General features: G+C 42.3%; 1 protein-coding gene across 6 annotated transcripts in view; it reads left to right on the top strand.

Annotated features, from left to right (window-relative positions):
• SLC8A2 (solute carrier family 8 member A2) overlaps positions 1-19,395 on the top strand; it is a 96,616-nt gene that overhangs the window by 69,069 nt on the left and 8,152 nt on the right. Inside the window, exons 2-5 of one of the 6 annotated variants that reach the window (XM_018556010.1) lie at positions 251-354; positions 7,459-7,476; positions 10,712-10,827; positions 18,603-18,702. In XM_018556010.1, coding sequence (XP_018411512.1) covers positions 251-354; positions 7,459-7,476; positions 10,712-10,827; positions 18,603-18,702 — 338 coding nt within the window. Of the gene's footprint in view, positions 1-250; positions 378-2,381; positions 2,412-7,458; positions 7,477-10,702; positions 10,828-18,602; positions 18,703-19,395 lie in introns of all 6 variants that reach the window. The other 5 variants (XM_018556009.1, XM_018556012.1, XM_018556013.1 and 2 more) reach the window with 5 other exon arrangements.

Here is a 19,395-nt window from a genome sequence, read left to right as displayed (position 1 = left end):
ATATATATTTATATAAATAAAACAGACAGGTGATGCAAATCTTCTAAGACGCTGCTTGTAGCCACATCAAAGGGACCTAAGAGCCATGCCACAGTTCCGCTGATTTTGGTCTTCTGCTTTTAAATGGGAAGTAATACAGCCATTCTATATCTGCAGACTGTCTTATGCCACTTGTAGGGTACATGAAATGCTATTTAATATTTTATAGAATTGCTGTCATTCATACAAGACATTCTTTTTCTCTTTCCAGTAAAACCATGCAGGTGAAGATTGTTGACGATGAGGAATATGAGAAACAAGAGAATTTCTTTGTGGTCTTGGAGCAGCCCCGATGGATGAAACGTGGGATTTCAGGTACCTCAGGAATGGTCAGACCTGTTGCCGATGGGATCCAGCTAAAACTTCTTCTTTTTAGTTCTGAACAGAATGGGAAATATTTCATGCCTACCAGATTTTTATTGCTGTCTGTGTAGCTGTTGGGGAAGCTTCCATTTACTTTCTGTCTGGTGACTACACCATTGACGCACATTCTTGTCTTTCCGCAGTCTAGAAAATAAGGCTGGCCATACACCTTACACTGCGGTGCTGAACGTAAAAAGCACTCAATGTCCATGCTAAAGAGCGTGGAAGGAGGAATCGCCCTGCCGGCAGGGCACCTGTGGCTGTCAGATTACCTGAACAGTGGCCGCAATTTTCCACCCAGTTCTTTCAACACCCAAGCTGAATGGTGCCAGCAGGGCCACCCATGGTTTGAAGTTTGGCCAAAATGCCCAAAATCTGATCAATGCTTAAAGGGAAATACCCCCAGTAGAGAGACAGGCAGCAATACAACTTGAGTGTGTGTCTAACTATTTCCCAATCTGTTCAAACTCTAAAAAAAGGTTTTGGTTAGCCTTTCACTTTATTAGAGGATCAGTTCACTTTAAACTGATATTTGAGGTATTGCAGGACTTTGGAGGTCTAAGGGCCTGATAGATTTCCCTGCCATATTCCCTCACTATATTTCTGCCGAGCTTTGAGTCTTACTTCTTCTACTGCAACAGAAGTGTTAGCACACCTCTTGCTGCAAATTCTCTACCAGAAGTAGGCAACCTCAGCACTCCAGTTGTGGTGAAACTACAAATCCCATGAGGCATTGCAAAACTCTGACAACCACAAACATGACTCCAAGAGGGATGACGGTATTTGTAGTTTAGCCACAGTTGCCTACCCCTGCTCTTCACTATATAATAACTAGACATGTGCGATTCGTTTCGTTCCGAATCGAAATTCGGAGATTCGGATGTATCCGAATTCCGAATTACAGGTATAACGAATGCATACGAATCCGAATTTCCGTTTTTGTAATTTCCAATTTGTTTTTTTTGGACGAACTTTCGTTGCAGGAAAGTGACATTTGAGAACAAAAATACTTTTTTCCCCTCTTAAATGTCACTTTGCTGCAGCGAAGGAACGAAAACAAAACAAATTAGAAACGAAATTTCGTACGGATTTCCGCTAACGAATTTCGTCAGAATCCGAATTCCGAAACGAATTGACTTTCGGACCCGAATTCCGAAAACGAAATAACGCAAAATCCGAATCAAAACGAAACAAAACTAAACACATTTTTTGCTGGTGCACATGTCTAATAATAACATCTGTCACTGCAAGATGGCAGACTGTGGAACTCCAGCACAGAGATCTCACCACCAAAGTAACGTAAGCTGGTCATATATGTTGCAATCTGTACAATCTCCTTAAAGAAGAACTCTGGGGAAATGTTATCATTGACCCTGGCAATGGGGCTACCTCCCACACTATAAGGGTTAAGTGCTCGTTTTAGGCTAGGTGCTAAAAAAAAAAAAAGTTATACCCCTCCTTTTCTCGGAGTCGGGTCACTGTTAGATCAGCCCCTGGAGCCTCGCTCTCCCCTTCCCTGCAGCAGTTTAAGGTCCATGAGTCATCACGTTCTATATACTGTATTTGCGGGGCCCCGGTGTTCGAACACCGGGACCCTGCACTGCCCCATATTGCAGGACCGGACCGCACTGAGACTGTGTGGCCCGGTACCATTTGATCCGCGGACCGTTAGCGGTCCGCGGACCGGGGGTTGGGGACCACTGCTGTATAGGATGTATAGGATGCCTTTTGACATTCCATTGCTGCGGGGAAGAGGAGAGAGGCTGGAGGGCGCACTGTCACGGTCGACCGGCTCTGAGGAGCAGGTGAGTATAACTTTTTTTAATTTTCCTCCCTATACCAAAAGGAACATTGCAGTGCATGGCTAGCTCCACTGCAAAGGTTAGATTGATTTTCCCAGAGTTACTGACATTTTGTAATGTCAGGACCTACAGTCCATTCAATCTGTAGCCAATCAGGCAGGCCCTAAGAATACAGAGCTGCTTTTTTACTTAAAAGAGAACTATGGGGTAAGTGTTTTTTCCCCATAGTGCTCTTAATGGTCACAGGAGGACATATACTAACCTCCTCCCGTGACACAAAGCCCAGTATATATACTGAGACTGCCACAGCCGGGAAGGATCCTGACATTGCTGTCCAGATCCACCCAGCTGCGTGAGTGACAGCTGGCTCTGCCTATCTAGAGGCAGAGCCAGCTGTCCCCGCCCCCTCCCCCGTCCGATCCGCCAGTCAGCGTTGGAGGATCGGAGCGGGGAAATCCCTGCAGGGAGCCATGACTGACAGTCACCACTCTCTGCAGGGAGATGAACGAGAAGAGAGCGAGCGACGGTATGTGCTCGCTCACTTCCTGATCTATTGAGCCGACCTGTGACAATTTCATTGTCACACTTCGGCTCGAACTATGAGGATGAGTGATTTTTCACTCACCTCATAGTTGTCCTTTAAAGGAGATTGTACAATCATATTGTAATGTGTATGGACAGTCATACACATTACTATACTATACTATATACTATACTATAAACCCATCTCAGTTTTCTGTGGACTGACTCTTAAAGTCTATGGCTGACTCTAAAAAGTATTTTTCACTTTTATTACATGTAATAGATTTGATGTGCATCCTTATTTTTCAGATTACATTTAATTATGCTTCCTTCCACCTTTGCATGCTTCTTCACTTGCTGTGCCTTTCTGGCCCCACCTACTTTTTCTGTTTGTGCTCATGTGACAGCTATTGCTGCACACATGCGGGTGCCTGTGTAATGAAATGGCTGCTGGAGTTCACACTCACTTGATAGCACTGCCAGCAATGGACGATGCACTACGTAGCAATGGACGATGCACTACGTAGCAATGGACGATGCACTACGTAGCAATGGAGCACCGCACTGTATGCAGGGAGGTCTGTAGACCTGTGTTAGTAACAAGCATCCTTTCTAGGCAAACACATAATACCGGACCCAGAGAAAAGTGCAAATACAAAATGATATAAAATGAAATGATAAATTATTGAAAATATTAAATATCAAATTAAATGATACATTATTTAAAAAAACAGAATTATATCAAATTAAATGATAAATTAATTAAAAATACAAAATGATTAAAAATCATAAACATTTTAGCAAACAGAAAATTAGGGTTACCCTTTATTATCAGAGAACTCTTAACAACTGAATGTTTTAGAACTTTTCTGTCTGGCTTTATCATCTATATCTGGAGTAGCCAAACTTCGCTCTCCAGCTGTTGAGGAACTACAAGTCCCATGAGGCATTCTGACAGCCACATGCATGACATGCAGAGGTAGATGCATGATGGGATTTGCAGTTTTACCACAGCTGGAAGGCCACAGCTTGCCTACCCCGATCTATGTAATAAATTGTTATGACACAAGCTTTTGGGAATTTGCCCTGCTGTTGGTTTCTCATTATTTCATAGGGACTTTGTACAGTTACTAGTATTATATTACAATGATACGTTTATACATAATAGTGCTGCACAATAACTGTAGTTTGTTGATCTTCTTATCTCTCTGCAAGTCTACCAGACAGGGCCGGTCTGACTGAAACAATAAGGTATAAGCAGACAGGGCCAAAACTAGGGGGGAGCAGAGGGGGAGATGTGCTCTTTGAGCCCCGGGCACCACACGGTGGGAGCGCCTGGGGTAGGCTGATCACTCTGGCACTGCCCTGGGCCTCTATCCCTAGCTCGGGCAGAACTAACAGGGTGGCATCGACCACATTTTTTTCTGGGAGTTCTGCTTTAAATATGCAATTGAATGTGTTTAATTTTATATGTTCAATAAGTGCAAACACAAATCCTATTGATCTTGTCAGAAATGAAGAGCTGCCCTGCGTCCTCTCCACACTTCCTATGTTATCCCGCAGAGCCTGACTAGCCCTCAACAACAGGAGCTGATTGCATTTCTGGCTCACCAACACATATTCTTCTGTATTTGCAGGGTATTGCAGTAATAAAACATGAGGACATGTGCATGTATTGCAGAGATGTACTACAACGTACATAAAGTATGTGTTTTATTTATTTTGCCCTTTTATATACCTTAAAGGAGAACTCTGGGCAAATTACACATTCCCCCTTGCAGTGGGGCAACCTCCTTGCACTGTAATGGTTAACTGGTCTGGGGTCTACAATAAAGAAGATATACTCACCCGATCGTCACAATCCTGCCTGACTGTTAGACCAGTCCCCACATCCTCTTCTTCTCCGGGCTCCAGTTGTCTAAGCCCCGCTGGCTGTCTATTGGCTTGCATTGGACTGAGGACACCGAGGGAATATATCACAGCTGGAGAGGAGGGGAAGAGAGGTGAGCGATCTCCATTGTAGGATCGACGATAGGGTGAGTACTTCTTTTTTTTATTTTACACCCTAGACCAAAACGAGCAGTTAACCCTTGCATGTGTTACGTTTCAGGCTTAGGTTAAGGTTTAAAGTAAACCTGTCATAAGAGAAATAAGGAGGCTGACATTGCTTATTCTCCTTTCTCCTATGCTTGTTGCCTGGCTGTGATGCCGATCTACTGGCTTCAATACCTTGCTGGTCACTGACCTGGACAAGGCTCCCACATCAGGAAAGTCTGATGCCTTCTCTACATACATGTTCTGTATTTTACTCTAGAATCCAAAATAGAAGAGGGTAAGAAAGTGCTGAAGCTTTTGGATCAATATGACAGCCAGGCAACTAGTATATTCAGAAGCCGTGGTCATCATTGTCAACCTCCATGCTTTTCCTTGTGAGAGATTTCCTATACGTTCCAGTGTGAGTGGTTAGGTTCAGTGTCAAGAGGTTAACTTAATTTCAACAACATCTCAGTGCTGCTGAAGTGAAATAGATCCTAAATGACCCACAATTAACACTTTCTTGCTTTGGAATAAAGGAAGATGATCACAGTCCCTAAGACTAGTCTCTTCAATCAGGAATTCTGTGGCAGCCTTTGTTAATGGTTTAAACAGCTCAGATCATCTCCAGTGGACGGGAAGCATTGATTTCCGTGGTTACTCTGTTGCTCAGCAACCTGCAGACGATGACACTTTTGCCTAGCAACAGGCATCCTTTCTAACCGAGGACAATCCTGCCATGTTAAATCGTTGCCAAATAGCGTTACCTTGTGGCACTCCAATATACTGTAACCTGGCAACACTGGTTGAAACAGTTGCTAGGTAACAGACAGTATAGCTTGAATTTCTAGATTGATGTAGCGGAATGATGTCACGTTCCGGAATGGCAGCGTGTTATTCCTTGCATTGATATGGTTGCAGACTCCGAGGATCTCTTTTTTTTTGCCTCAGACATCACAAATCATCCACTGTGTTATTGCTCTGAGCGAAGGTTTTGATTGAAAGCATTGAATGTTTCAAGGTGGCAGGATTTCCTTGCTCCAGTGAATTTGTGCACCTTCCGACAGTAATAGACAGTTTTGTTTTATTTAGTGCTTTGTTTTTTCCCGGCCAATCAGGAAACTGGGAGGTGGGTCAATACTTACCGCCCGGCTTCCTGATTGGCCGGAAAGCCGACTCGATGCTGATTGGCTAGGAAGCCGGTTTCCCAGCCAAGCACAATCAAGCCGGCTAGGCAACATGCAGTTAGCTTCCCGGGGCAATCAGATTGCCCAAGAAGCCGGCTCCATGCCAGTAGAAGCCCTGGTATCGATACTTGGTACACACGAGTAGCGAAACCAAAGTATCTGTACACGTACTCGATACCGAAAAACCAGTATCGGTGCATCCCTAATATATATATATCTGCAAGGGTTAATATGTTTCGTTTGGCACAACTTATTTAACCCTAACTGATGCAGTGCGTTGCTTCTCATTTCTTAAACAACAATGTCAGGAGACATATCCTATGGTCATGAAAAAGAAGCAACTCCGTATCAGAAGAGTCAAATTATTGGCCTGCATCAAGCAAAGAAAACAACTAAGGAGATTGCTAAAATTACTAAAATTGGGTTAAGAACCGTCTAATACATTATTATAACCTGGAAGGATAGCAGTGAACCATCATCTTCAAGGAAATGTAGTCAAGGAAAAATACCTTCTGTGGGCCCAGGCTGTCATGGACATGCCCCCCTAGAGGTATGTCATCATGCAGCCTAGGCTCACAGTACTTTTGGACTGTGGCGTTTACACGTTATCATGTGAGCACCAGGAAGTCCAGCAAGACGGAGCATACACCACTTCCGCTAAGGAAAAAAAAGAAAGGACCAATGACATCACTTAACTGGCCTAAAGACAGAACTCAAAGAGCATTATATAGGGAGTTTTTTTTCAAGAAATAAAGATCCCTGGGGGCCACCTAAGCCTGGAGATCCTTATTAAATCAATGTGGCCCAGAGCAGACATAATGTGGCGCCTTGAAGAGTTATTCCACTCAACTCAGCCTACTGTTGTTTTATTTCAGTTTGTCCTGCCTGGCCTATAGCATATGCAAACTTTTATAGTGTGATGAAAGTTGGCCTGAAGATTTTTTTAATGTAACTTTGACATTTGCAGTACCACATATCCATTATTGTATTATATTACAGATTTGTTTATTTTTTCCGTTAGTGGCTTTCAATATTTCATTACAGTCACTCAGCCTCTCTGATCAGGAATTGCTCAGATAAAACCTTAGCCCCATAGTATTTTTATCTAGTCAATTAGACCTGACTGGTAGACAAGCATTGAGAGACAGGAACAGAAAGGCACAGCATCTTGCAGCAATACTAAGCAGGAAGCAGACCATGCATACAGTATGTAATAACTACCTCTATGTACATACATCATTAAAAATAATATTATAATAATAGTAATAATAATATATACAAACAAGGATTTGAAAATATCGACACGCATTGGTAAGGTCGATCTGAGGTTTGCGTTGTGGCCTCTAATGCTGATGGAGGGAACAAAGAGTGCAGTTAGGTTGCGTAATAGTGCAGTTATCCTAGAACAAGCACCGTCATTGGTTTATATGTCTGTGGATTGGCGGAATGTGGAATTCTGTTAATCGGTCACTACTCTCAGCTCACTCACTTTTCTTTCTCTGTCTCTCCAGCTCTGTTACTCAATCAGGGTAAGATCTTTTCCTTATCTTTCTTATTTCTTAAAGTCTACCAGGCTGATTAATAAAATCTAGAGGTTAAGATCAATAAAGGTGTTGACTATAGCAACTAATCTGCTGCTTACTTAACTTTTATTTTCTAACTAGAAAAATGACAGCAAGAATCTGATTGTTGCTATGGGCAGTAGCTTTTTGGATATTGTAACATGAAAGAAGAATCATTTTAAAGTATGTATTAAATATGAATGTTCAATTGTCCAAGTTACTGTCAATGTTAAGACCAATCTCTTATTATAAGAAAGGGCAAATTCCTCCCACATCTAATTTTGGGTGGAGTGCTGAAAAGGTGACGTCTGGTTGATCGCTGGCCACTGGTATTCTTGTACTGACCCAGCGGCAAGATCTTCCCAGCTCAGTTCCGATCCATGTTGCAGTTTAACTCCTGCTGAAGTACGGGTATTTTCACAAGCTGCATTCTCCATTAAATAAAATACATTGTAAATACAGCAGAAATAAAAGGAACTTTATAATTTCTCCTGCAGCATATAGACCACCATTGGTGTCCCTAGGAGTGCTGTTAAAGCTCTGGGAAAAAAAATTAATGTGTGTTCTGTCACCTGGAAGTGCCTGATATACAGTTGAAGGGACATTTTAACATCCTCAATGTCAATCAGTCAATCAGGCATGGAGAATCCTGATTGGTTGGCATCTACTGGCCGGTTGTCCCCTAAACGTATTTATGTACATAAACAATATTGAGAGGGGAGGAGGGAATGTGTGGAAACCTGTCAGCTCCTAACACTGGCTTATCTTGAGTAACAACCTGTCCGATCTATCTCCCCTCACCCAGTGCTCTAGGCTAAGGGCTGCCTGGTGAGGGCATATACAGCATATGAGATCAATTTTGGCTGGATCGAGTGACTGCAATCTCATGTCTAAAGTTTATGTATAGCCAAAACTTTTTTGTTCTTATGGGATGGTTAATCCTCCAACAGTTTTTTTTTTTCCCCATAACATCCACAAATACAAATACAACAGCAAGAGAGAGAAAAACACTAGAAAGAGAATTTCCCTCTTGGATAATTGTCACAGGGACAGGTGTCGCCTTTGGAAGATTTACCCTCACTTCTTGTCCTGATAAAAATTCTAAAATTTAGGATTTTCTCTCAACTTCTGTCACAGTGATGATGGTCACCAGGACAAGTAGAGAGGATGAATCTACCTAGCCAGGACACAGACAGCAAGAGAAACTGGACAGGATGCCCTTCAACTCAATGTGTATCGGTGCAAGCACCTCAAGGAAACCAGATGCTGCAACCTCCAATATCCATATCCCTCCATCCCCCCTTTCACAAGAAATTTATAGCATCCTAACTACCCCTTTTCAACCCTTTTGTGAAGCATTGTTTCACCAGCAACAATTATACACAATATGGATTATATAATGCTCAAAAAGGTACTTTTTGGGGGGCTTTACCCATTCCCGGCACATTATAATTCTTAACCCCTTGTGCAAGGTTGTTTGGTTCCTGTTGAAACAAGTTAAACTCGCCTACGTTCGCCATTTCCAGGTGTGGGGACAGTTAACCCACTGTTGCAGCTGGTCTCTTACTGGCCAGTTCCCACAGTTCCCTTGCAATGATATCACTTCTAGTCTGGATCCTGAGAGGACCCTGCCGCTGGAGAGCCAATAGGAAGTGTCCACCTAATCTAGACAGTGACGTGGACACCTCACGGAGGACCTCCTTGAAGTAAACAGAAGGCAAGTGAAGGCCTGGTATTTGAGCGTAACATGACCATGGCTTTAGGTAAGTAAAAGGGGCATTTGGGGTTTTATCCATCAAACACTTAGAGGGTGTAGGTGGGAGGCGTGGGAGGGCATCAACTTTATCCCAGAGATGGGCTTTTACGTTTTAACACAAAAACAATAAAATAACAATTAAAAGCAAACTTGGCAGGGATTCTAATGTTTCCACACTCTGTCCACACACACGAAATAAAGTTCTGGCTATACATACATAAGGATAAGATGTTGTAACATTCCAGCACCAACCAAAAACTGAAATATCAATTTTCTGGTGCACTGACCCCAGAGATCTCATGGTTTGGTAATCCATCGGGGCATAGACAAAGGTAAGATGAAATCTCAATATACGGCTTCCATTTCCGGGGACCCTAAGGAGGCTTGCTAGGGGGAATCCATGGCAGAAGATCATAGGCACTGGTTAGATTCTAATTTAGAAAAACCCTTCTGCTGTGCCTAAATTTTTTGCCAGATCTTCATCTGTCGGGTCAGTGATCTGAGCTCCTTTCATTGATCAAGCACAGGGAGAACCTTTACATGTATGAAACCTTAAAATAGATCAGAATGCAACTGAGCACATAAGTGAAAAAGGTTTATTTTGTTGCAAATGCCTGTTTGTTAGTGTTTACCATTACACTTTCACATTATGATTGTCAGACACAGTGTTCATTGTTCCTGCTTGTACTGCACAATACTCAGATGCACAAAGGCCTCCTTTGTTGGTGAAAATGTGTCACTCAGTTATTAAACAGAGACCTTCTTTTTGGTCTTAAAGCTGGACTCCAGAACAAAAAACAGCTAAATACACACATGTGAATTGCCTGCTAAAGGATTTATAATTCTGTCCAGTCAACTTTGTGATTCTTACACCTCTGTCAGACAGCACAGTCAGGGAGGTGACACCATTTTCTCAGTTATTATTAAGGAATACAGCGGTGTCACCTCACCATTCCAGCCTGCTAATTGGATAAATAAGGGGTGGTAAAAGAATGATAAGTCCTTAACTCTGCTCTCCCAGTCAGTATGTTATTTGCATATGTGCATGCAGCTGAGCCTGATTGGTTTCTAGTGCTGCCTCTCCTCCTCGCAAAAGTAGAGCAGATGACAGGAAGCTGATATCAAGAGAGATTCAGATACTTACAGTATGCTATGTGCATGTAAAATACATGTAATAATTTATAAAGATGCACACTGCAATAAATGGTGTTTTTTAGTACTCACCTGGAGGTCAGCTTTAAGGCTACCCATGGATTTAAAACTCATGCATGTCTCACTGCCCAACTACAGCCCAGTCTGAGGTCTCACAGCATTAATCATCTAGGCCAGTCACCTTATGTCTGTGTAAATATGATGTCAATGTTATGTACAATGAAGGTCTTACATCTCGTAATGTGCTGCAGACGCACTTCTAATGTGTCTACCCTCTGTGAATAGATGATGAAGATAAGAAGCTGACTTCAGAGGAGGAAGAAGCAAAGCGGATTGCTGAGATGGGAAAACCAATTCTGGGTGAACATTCCAAACTAGAAATCATAATTGAGGAGTCCTATGAATTCAAGGTAACACGCAGGGCCATATGAAGGGTGAGGTGAGTGAGACATTTGCCTTGGGCGCAGCCAGGGCGCCATGGCATCAGGTCCCCCCGCTTCTCTCCCTCGCCTGTATGGGCAGATCCGAGGAGAAATGGAGCGTTGCAACCGGCAGGGATGGGGGGTGGATGAGGGAGTTGTCCAGGCCAAGGAGTGAGGAGAGAGCTGTTCGGCCAGGATCTGACAGCCGGCGGCTCTCTCTCTCCTCACCGGTCGGCCATCCTGATTGTGCAGCTCTGTGCGTGGCCAAGCGGCTCAGGATGGAGAGCGGGGGGATCGGTAAATATCTGTGATATTCACCAATCTTCTGTGTGCAGCACAAACACTGGATGGATCAGCTGATCACTCCAATGTTTGTAAACAACTAGGGACACAGAGTACTATGTGTCCCCAGTTAAGAATGAAAAGGAAGTGATTAACATCAATTAATAACTGGATGATAGTAAATATTTTACTATCACCAGTTTGTGAATGAATGGGAAGCCTCTGTACTGAGAGCTCTCCAGTCATTTAGAACAGAGGCTGCAGAAAAAGAGATTGAGGACTCTGTGTCCTCAATGTTTTTTTCTATTTCAAAAGGAAAATGCCAGGGGGGTCTGTTTAGGTATTTTTTCCCCCCATTACATGGTTTTCTGGTATTTTACCAAAGCCCCCCACCCTACAATTTAAAAAACAAAAACAAAACACACACACACACATATTATTAGACATGTGCAAAGACTAAAAATTTGTTTCGGTTGAAATGAATGGAAACTAAAATGTTTTCATTAGTTTCATCAAACGAAATTAATTTTTATGCTATTTTGCATATTCTGCGCGCCGCCATCCCGAAGTCCAGTGCATGATGTTAAATGATGCCATGCGTGCTGTTGGGGAGCACAATTTTCTGTTCTTGCCTCGGACGCAAAGGGAGCTAGCTACGGCTCTGGTAAAACTTACATATAGTGCAAGGTCTGCAAAACTGATGTTCACCAGATATTAGTATAAAAATGGTTTGATTGAAATGTGCCAACCAAAAATAGTCTAAAATAATTCCATGTTGAAAACAGCTCCATTTATGGGCTACTATTCTAAGTAATATTAATACTATCTGGATAGGGAATGCAGAACTGGAGCCCAACAGTAGCTGTTGTGCTCTCTATATGTCATAGATACTTAAAGGGTATCTCCACTAAATTTAATATGGTTCGGACCAACAAATACAATACAAAATATAATCCAGTTGACTATGAAATATTGCATATTGATATTTGTTTTAACCAGCAGATAGAGCTCTTGTCTCCTTTACCCTACAGGCTCTCTAGCCCCCTTTTGTAAACAGCTAAAAGCTAAAGCTAAAATTTACAAAACACACATGAATGAGTTAAATCAGTGATAAAAGTCACTCATTAGTTATTGGACTGTGTCTGAGGTTTCACTTGTATAGACACAAGGCAAGCAGATACTGCTGTGCTGTTCCTTTAACCCAGCCTTGCTGTTCTATTAGCTTTGCTTCTTACTGCATCTTATATTCCTATCCATGTCTTCCCAAATAAATGTTAATAAGATCCTCTTTTTCACTGATGAATGTGTCTTGATCCCTATTAAATACCTCCTCTTCACAATGTTCTTTTACACTTGCTATTGCTTTATTTCTATTGATATTCACCACAAAAGTATTCCTGAAACCATAATATGGACATTTCGTTTATTCTATAATATCCAGATCCTCCTAAATCCAAAACATTTGCAGGGTTATGCACAAAAGTGTGAAGAGTTTGGAGAAGGCAGGAGAAGTGAACAATCTAGGACAACATAGCTGAGCTGGAAAGTGAGCTAAATTAGATAATTTTCCCAAATCAGCTATTTTGGCCTAAACTGTTCACTTCTCCTGGCCTCTCCAAACCTTCACCCTTTTGTGAATAACCCTGTTTGTATACCATGACTTCTTAACTCTAGATATCTATTATTGTAAGTGGTAGCTGTCAGAAGAGCAGCTCATAATCCCAGATACTTGGATGCTGTTGAAATTGGGCCTACTCTGGCAAGCATAAAGGTGCAGATCCCTGCTTGCATGGCAACAAGAGGTGGCTTAGAAGGTTGTGAAGACATTGTCATGGTAGAGGGAAATTATACCTTTTAATGGTGCAGCTTTGATCCAATCAATGGGATTTCACAGCTGACATTGGAGGCTAGGATCTCAGTCTTGCCCAAAGTTGCAAAAACCCAAAATACCCATAGCAAACTTACCTGAGATCCTTCCAGATGGAACCATTAGCAGGATCAAACCAGGTGGCTTGGTTCTCATTGTAAAGTGTGGCAAGACCTCAGAGAGTTTAGAAGCTGTGGGATGAGACTGATGAATGGTTGTATCCAATGCCATCTAATTCTCTTGAGCTTCCCAGTATCTAGAGATAACTAATTCTGTAGTGTCCAGTTCACATTGAGTCTTTCTTGTCCATATCCCACTAACGCCATGAATCCTGTTCCTTGTGACAAATCAGAATGTAGATCCACCATGTAACTTTTTTGTAAACATTTTTCATGAACTTTATGGACAACCTTAACAGTTCTGAACTTCTTACTGGCCTATTACTTAATATGCTTAATATTCATTCAGAAATGTAAGTATTTAACATAGTTCCTTCTCTTCTGTCTTTATTCTGTTCTTCTCCCCAGAATCCAAATCCCCCTTTCTGTCTTGTATAAAGTGCCTCCTTTCTTCCCAGTATCCAGCTTTCTCTCATATCTAGTTCTTCCTTTCTTCCTGGTAATTACTCTTTTTTTGCCTAGTATCCAGATCTTCTTTTCTCTATACCAGGGGTAGGCAACCCCGGCACTCCAGCTGTGGTTAAACTATAACTCCCATAATGCCCTTGCCTCTGGGAGTCATGCCTGTGGCTATCAGAGTCTTTCAATGCCTCATGGAATGCCACAGCTGGAGTGCCAAAGTTGCCTACACTGCTCTATCTTATCTAAACCCTCCTTTCATCCTTGTATCCAGATCCCTTTTTCTCTCCTACTTCCAGATCTACCATTAGTGTCCAGTATCTATTCTATTTGACTGTCAGCATCTAGTTCCAATTGATTACGATGAAATGAATTCCTGGAATTTAAAACAAATTAACATGTTTTTAATGCAGGAAGGCCTTTTAATTGTGACTGGTGTGATCCTGCAGTACTAACCCTGACCATTGGTATTAAAACACTGACACCTCTCATCTGTCACAGCTCTGTGTCTTACAAATTCACAATTATTATTTTAGCAGTCGTCCCTAAAATGCTACGAACAGATTAGCGCAAGGATTTATCTGCTTTTTGCTGTACTAAACCCGTAAAGAGGGAAAGAATGCTGTCTAATCCTTATTAGGGCTTAAGCATATCCCTGATGCTGCGGTAGCAGAAAACATTTCTATACAAGCAGCTCGCGATTGCAATGGAGGTAGCAGCCAGCTGAGAGTGACACGGGGGGAGTCTTCAAATCCCGCTCTAGTATTTTGCTCTCTGGTATCATCAGATTGTACTAGAGTTGTATTTACATGTGACGTTCCATGTAGCTAATCCTACACTGTGCAGCTAATCCTCCCAGACACAGCGATAATGAATGCTGAGGCTGAAAGGTTAGGGGTGATGTGTGTCCCCAAATACGCACATCTCCCTCTGCTTTTATAATGTACAGGATTGTTTTGACAGAATGTATACGTATAGGGGCTACTTCTCTTACAAATGCAAACTGTCATTTTATTAGCTGTCATTTTTATGCAGACACACTTTACTGCTTACTAGGCTCAAATCTTGACTGAGGGGGCTTGACTGAGCATGGAGCTGGCTTCCCGGCCAATCGGGAACCCGGGAGAAGGGGGTCATCACTCGCGGCTCGGCTTCTTGATTGGCTGGGAAGCCAACTCCATCCTGTTTGGCCGGCCCCATGCTGATTGGCAGGGAAGCCAGCTTCTCGTCCAATCAGCATGGAGCCGGCCAAACAGCATGGAGCCGGCTTCCTGGCCAATCAGGAAGCCGGGCTGTGGGTAATGACTTGTGGCCCGGCTTCCTGATTGGTCGGGAAGCCGGCTCCATGTTCCCTCGCGGCGCTGCCGGTCAGAGCAAATATCCCTCTGACTGGAAGTTTCGGTATCGGGATAAATAATGGAGCATTTGGGTGAGTACGAGTACTCACCCAAATACTCGGTATCGGCACTGATGCTGATACTAGTATCAGTATCAGTGCATCCCTATATTGTAAACCCAAAATGGGTGACATTTTATTTGCACAATTTTCAGCAGCCACCTGTCTATATGCATGCACTCCCCAACTTTCTGAAATGGGAAAGAGGGTCACCCTTTAGCACAAAGTGTGTAGGCAAAGGATACACCCTCTGCCATACCATCAATTATGTGGATCATGATGAATTAAAAAACAAAAACTGCTTGGCTTAGCCCACAATTCTTTATTTATCACTCATCATTTATCTATCCCTTATACTGGCTTTTAAAAAATAATAATTTGATAATGAAAAGGATTGTGTGAAAGGTTTAGTGTGCTGTAATAATTTATGTTGTTGAATATGGCATTTATTATAGAGGTCTATACATCTGTCCAAAAAGAAGGGCAATCGAGGAGGGGAGAGGGACAGAGACATTTGGTTCCAAAAGAAGGGCAGTCTCTTCAAATGAGGGACAGTTGGGAGGTATGCATGTCTACACAATGTGTTTTGGCACTGCAGCTTGTAGACTCAATCAGGGGCTTATGTGACAGGATTACCATGCAGGAGCACAGTCATCACCCCAGAGCAGGAGTGGGAAGTGCATGAAATTATATGAGATTATATGAGATTTTAGAGACTGGCCTGAGTTTGGATTTACTCGATAGTAACAGTCCTTTTGGGAATGATTAGGAAAAGAAATAGAAGGACTAAAATGCTTTAAATTGTTAGGGGTAGTGCTGCTCTAGATTCTGTCCTTCTGGCGATTATGTGAGTAAAAGCCTAGGCATTTGGTCATTAAAGGAGAACTATGAGGTGAGTGAAAATCACTAATCCTCATAGTTCGAGCTGACGTGTGACAATGAAACTGTCACACATCGGCTCAATAGATCGGGAAGTGAGCGAGCATATACCGTCGCTCACTCTCTTCTCGTTCATCTCCCTGCAGAGAGCAGTGACTGTCAGTCATGGCTCCCTGCAGGGATTTCCCTGCTCCGATCCTCCAGCATTGACTGGAGGAACGGACAGGGGAGGGGGCGGGTAAAGCTGGCTCTGCCTGTAGATAGGCAGAGCCAGCTGTCACTCGCGCAGCTGGGTGGATCTCGACAGTAATGTCGGGATCCGTCCCGGCTGTGTCGGTCTCAGTATACCGTGAGCTGTAGCTTGCGATATACTGAGCTTTGGAAAACAGAAAAATGGTCACCAGCACTCCAGGTTTTCTACAAAACGAAATCCTTTTATTCATTCATGCAGGTCATATCACCATGCGTGGCAACGTTTCGGAACCTATCCAGTCCCTTCATCAGGCAAACAAAAGTCAAGTGGCCATCACTTATATAGCGCCAACAATTAATGGAGCGCCTTGCACAGTGCACATTCACATCAGGCCCTGCCCTCAAGGAGCTTACAATCTAACGTCCCTATCTCACATGTGAGGGCCAATTTATATAGGAGTCAATTAACCAACATGTCTTTGGAGAGTGGGAGGAAACCCACACATGTTTAAAGGGGCATAAACACTTTAAGTGTATCTAAAGCCAAAACTTTATTCATAAATCAGAACCCCTATCAGTTTTCTTATGTTCTCATCGGGGAGATTTACGCTCTCTATTTGCCACGGTGACCACTGTGACTAAGGAAGGAGGCAAAATCCCAAAATTTTGATTTATAACAAGAAACAGAGAGCAAATCTTCCAATAGAAGTGCTTGTTCTAGTGACAGCTGTCGAACAGGGTATTTCCGTCAATTTGGAGAGATGTCCTTTGAGTCTAGAGGACAGGAAGTGAATGGAAATCTCCCCAATATGATACTGATGTGAAAAAAAACTTGACAGGGGTGTTAACCCTCTATTATTCTATCCCAAATTAATAGGAAGTTTAGCTTTTGGATATAATAAATACTGTATATCTATAGACATCATACTATATACTGAGACGCCGCAGCTGAAACGGATCCCGACAATTATGTCTGGATCCGCCCTGCTGCGTGAGTGACAGCTGGCTCTGCCTATCTGGAGGCAGAGCCAGCTGTACCCGCCCCGTCCCCCATCCGTTCCGCCAGCGCTGGAGGATTGGAGCGGGGGAATCCAGTCCCTCCCCTGTCACGGCTCTCTGCCGTGACAGGATCGAGAAGTGAGCGAAGGCCGGTATGTGTTCGCTCACTTCCCAATCTACTGAGCCGATCTGTGACAGTCTCATTGTCACAGGTCGGCTAGAACTATGAGGATGAGTGAAAATCACTCACCTCATAGTTCTCCTTTAAACCAATATGCTGGGATTTTTGGTGGGTTTTTTTTGCATAAACTTTTTTTTTATCCCCAACAAAGGACAGTTACAGTAAGGGTTGCAAAGTCAGACACAGACGTAGACAGCTTCTTCATAGCTGTCTTGATTATATAATTTATAGGCCTCCAATGACCACTTGGACATTATGATGTCATACAGATATGGAATTATTGTCTCCACGGATTTTCATTTCTTTCGGCAAAGTTTATTTTAACCTTTTTGTTGCTGGGCCAATTTTTCCATGTTTTGCATTCACAATAATGTATGTCTTGAACCTGTAGAATTAGAATTAGAAATGCTGTGTCCCGCGGTACATGAGCATATGTCGTTCACAACTATATATTGATTTTTAAAATGCACTAAAATCAAGTATAAAAGATGAAGCAAGCAAAAGCAAGCGACAACTACATGTAGGCTGAAAATTGTGTGCATTTAACAAACATAAAGATTGTAAATCGGAGAGACATTAGAAAACTTTAGAACTTTAGAACATTAAAAAGATCTCTGAAATTCTTCTACCTCTGCCGTGTGGGAGTACATAATATGTAATGCAATAGGCATTTATGTTTACTTGCGAGCCCTAACAGCCTGTGTGTGGACGTTGTGTGTATGTGGGGGATTTTCTTTAATTCTTTATAATTCTTTTATTTTTGATAATAAGTTTTACTGTTTTTATTAGTGAACTTGGGGGCTGACATAGTCCTTATGTTTTTTTTTATGGGTACATCAGGGGACCTAAATAAACTCATGATACCTCATCTGTTTCTGAACAGAGTCCTTCACTTGTAGCCCCCTTGGCATTTGCTGCCCGTACACTAAGTCCCTGTTCACACTATGCATTCACGCACGGTTCTTGCCTTCTTTGCTGTGCGTTGGCCATTGATTTCAGGAGAAATAGATGCTGGTGCTGAAGTCTTGGCACAGGAATCCCTTGCTTTGTTAAAGGAACTTTCACAATGTGCAAGCAAGCTGCTTTTTCCAACCTGCTACTTACTGAGCAACTGCATATGCTAGGTTACATGGGTGCAGCATATGTAGTCCATCACCATATACTACTACCTTTCTCTGTATTAATAAGGTATATGCATAAGAAAGCTTTGTGCGTGATTGCTATCACCCAGTGAAAAAAAGAAGCTCAGCTTTTTTGTTTAAAATTTGTTATATACAGAATTTGATTCTAAAAAAGTGTTGAAATGAACAGATTCATGTCTTTTCTTCAATTATACAGGTTACTTTGTTTATACAGTGCCCTACTTATTGACCTGCCTTCTCCCCACAGAGCACAGTGGACAAGCTCATAAAGAAAACAAACCTGGCCCTGGTGATTGGTACCCATTCTTGGAGAGAACAGTTTATGGAAGCCATCACTGTCAGCGCAGGTGAAACAATGCTCTCCGTAGCTAATGGTGTCAACCCAAGGTGGTGCACTATGCCTGCTACCCAATATTATACAATATGATATGCCTGCATAGAAGAATCAAAGCTATTTGCTGCCCTCTTGTGTCTGTGATAGAAAATATGCAATGAGACAGCTGTGTTTTCAGTTTTTGGCACATCTCATTTATTAAGAGGCCCCAGCAGAGTATGATTTGTGGTATTCTCATGTGGCCTCTCGAGAAGCAATTACTGACAGCTTCATTGAAACTGATCTGCCTGTGTATAACCAGATGTGCTCACACGTATTTTGTCTACTTGGGATAATACATATATAGAGATACTGAAAATGGTAACGTATGGTTACATGATTAATACACTGTGCCCTGGATCCTAATAGCTGCCATATATGTATTTTTAATGCCATCAAGCAGTTACCACTATATGTTAGTATATATGTAATGGTTCTCCTAATTTGCCTTTTATTATTTGATTGTATCTGTATTGTCAACTCAGGTAATAGAGCTTTATTGAAAGCTGTGGGAGTGCCTTTGTGCCAAACTTTTTCAGCAGACGTTATTTTATAAGAACACGAATCTTTGAAAGTGCAGTAACCCATAGCATTGTGTCATGTTTAGGCCACTGTAGTGAGATAAAAGAAAGATGATTTACTCAAACTTAGTTCGGAATGTGTCGGG

Source organism: Nanorana parkeri, unplaced genomic scaffold (assembly GCF_000935625.1).
Source record: "Nanorana parkeri isolate BGI_ZX_2015 unplaced genomic scaffold, ASM93562v1 scaffold221, whole genome shotgun sequence".
In the NCBI taxonomy this organism is placed as follows: domain Eukaryota; kingdom Metazoa; phylum Chordata; class Amphibia; order Anura; family Dicroglossidae; genus Nanorana; species Nanorana parkeri.
The sequence above is the reverse complement of the archived record's forward strand: the minus strand, read 5'-3'. Positions and strand labels throughout refer to the sequence as shown.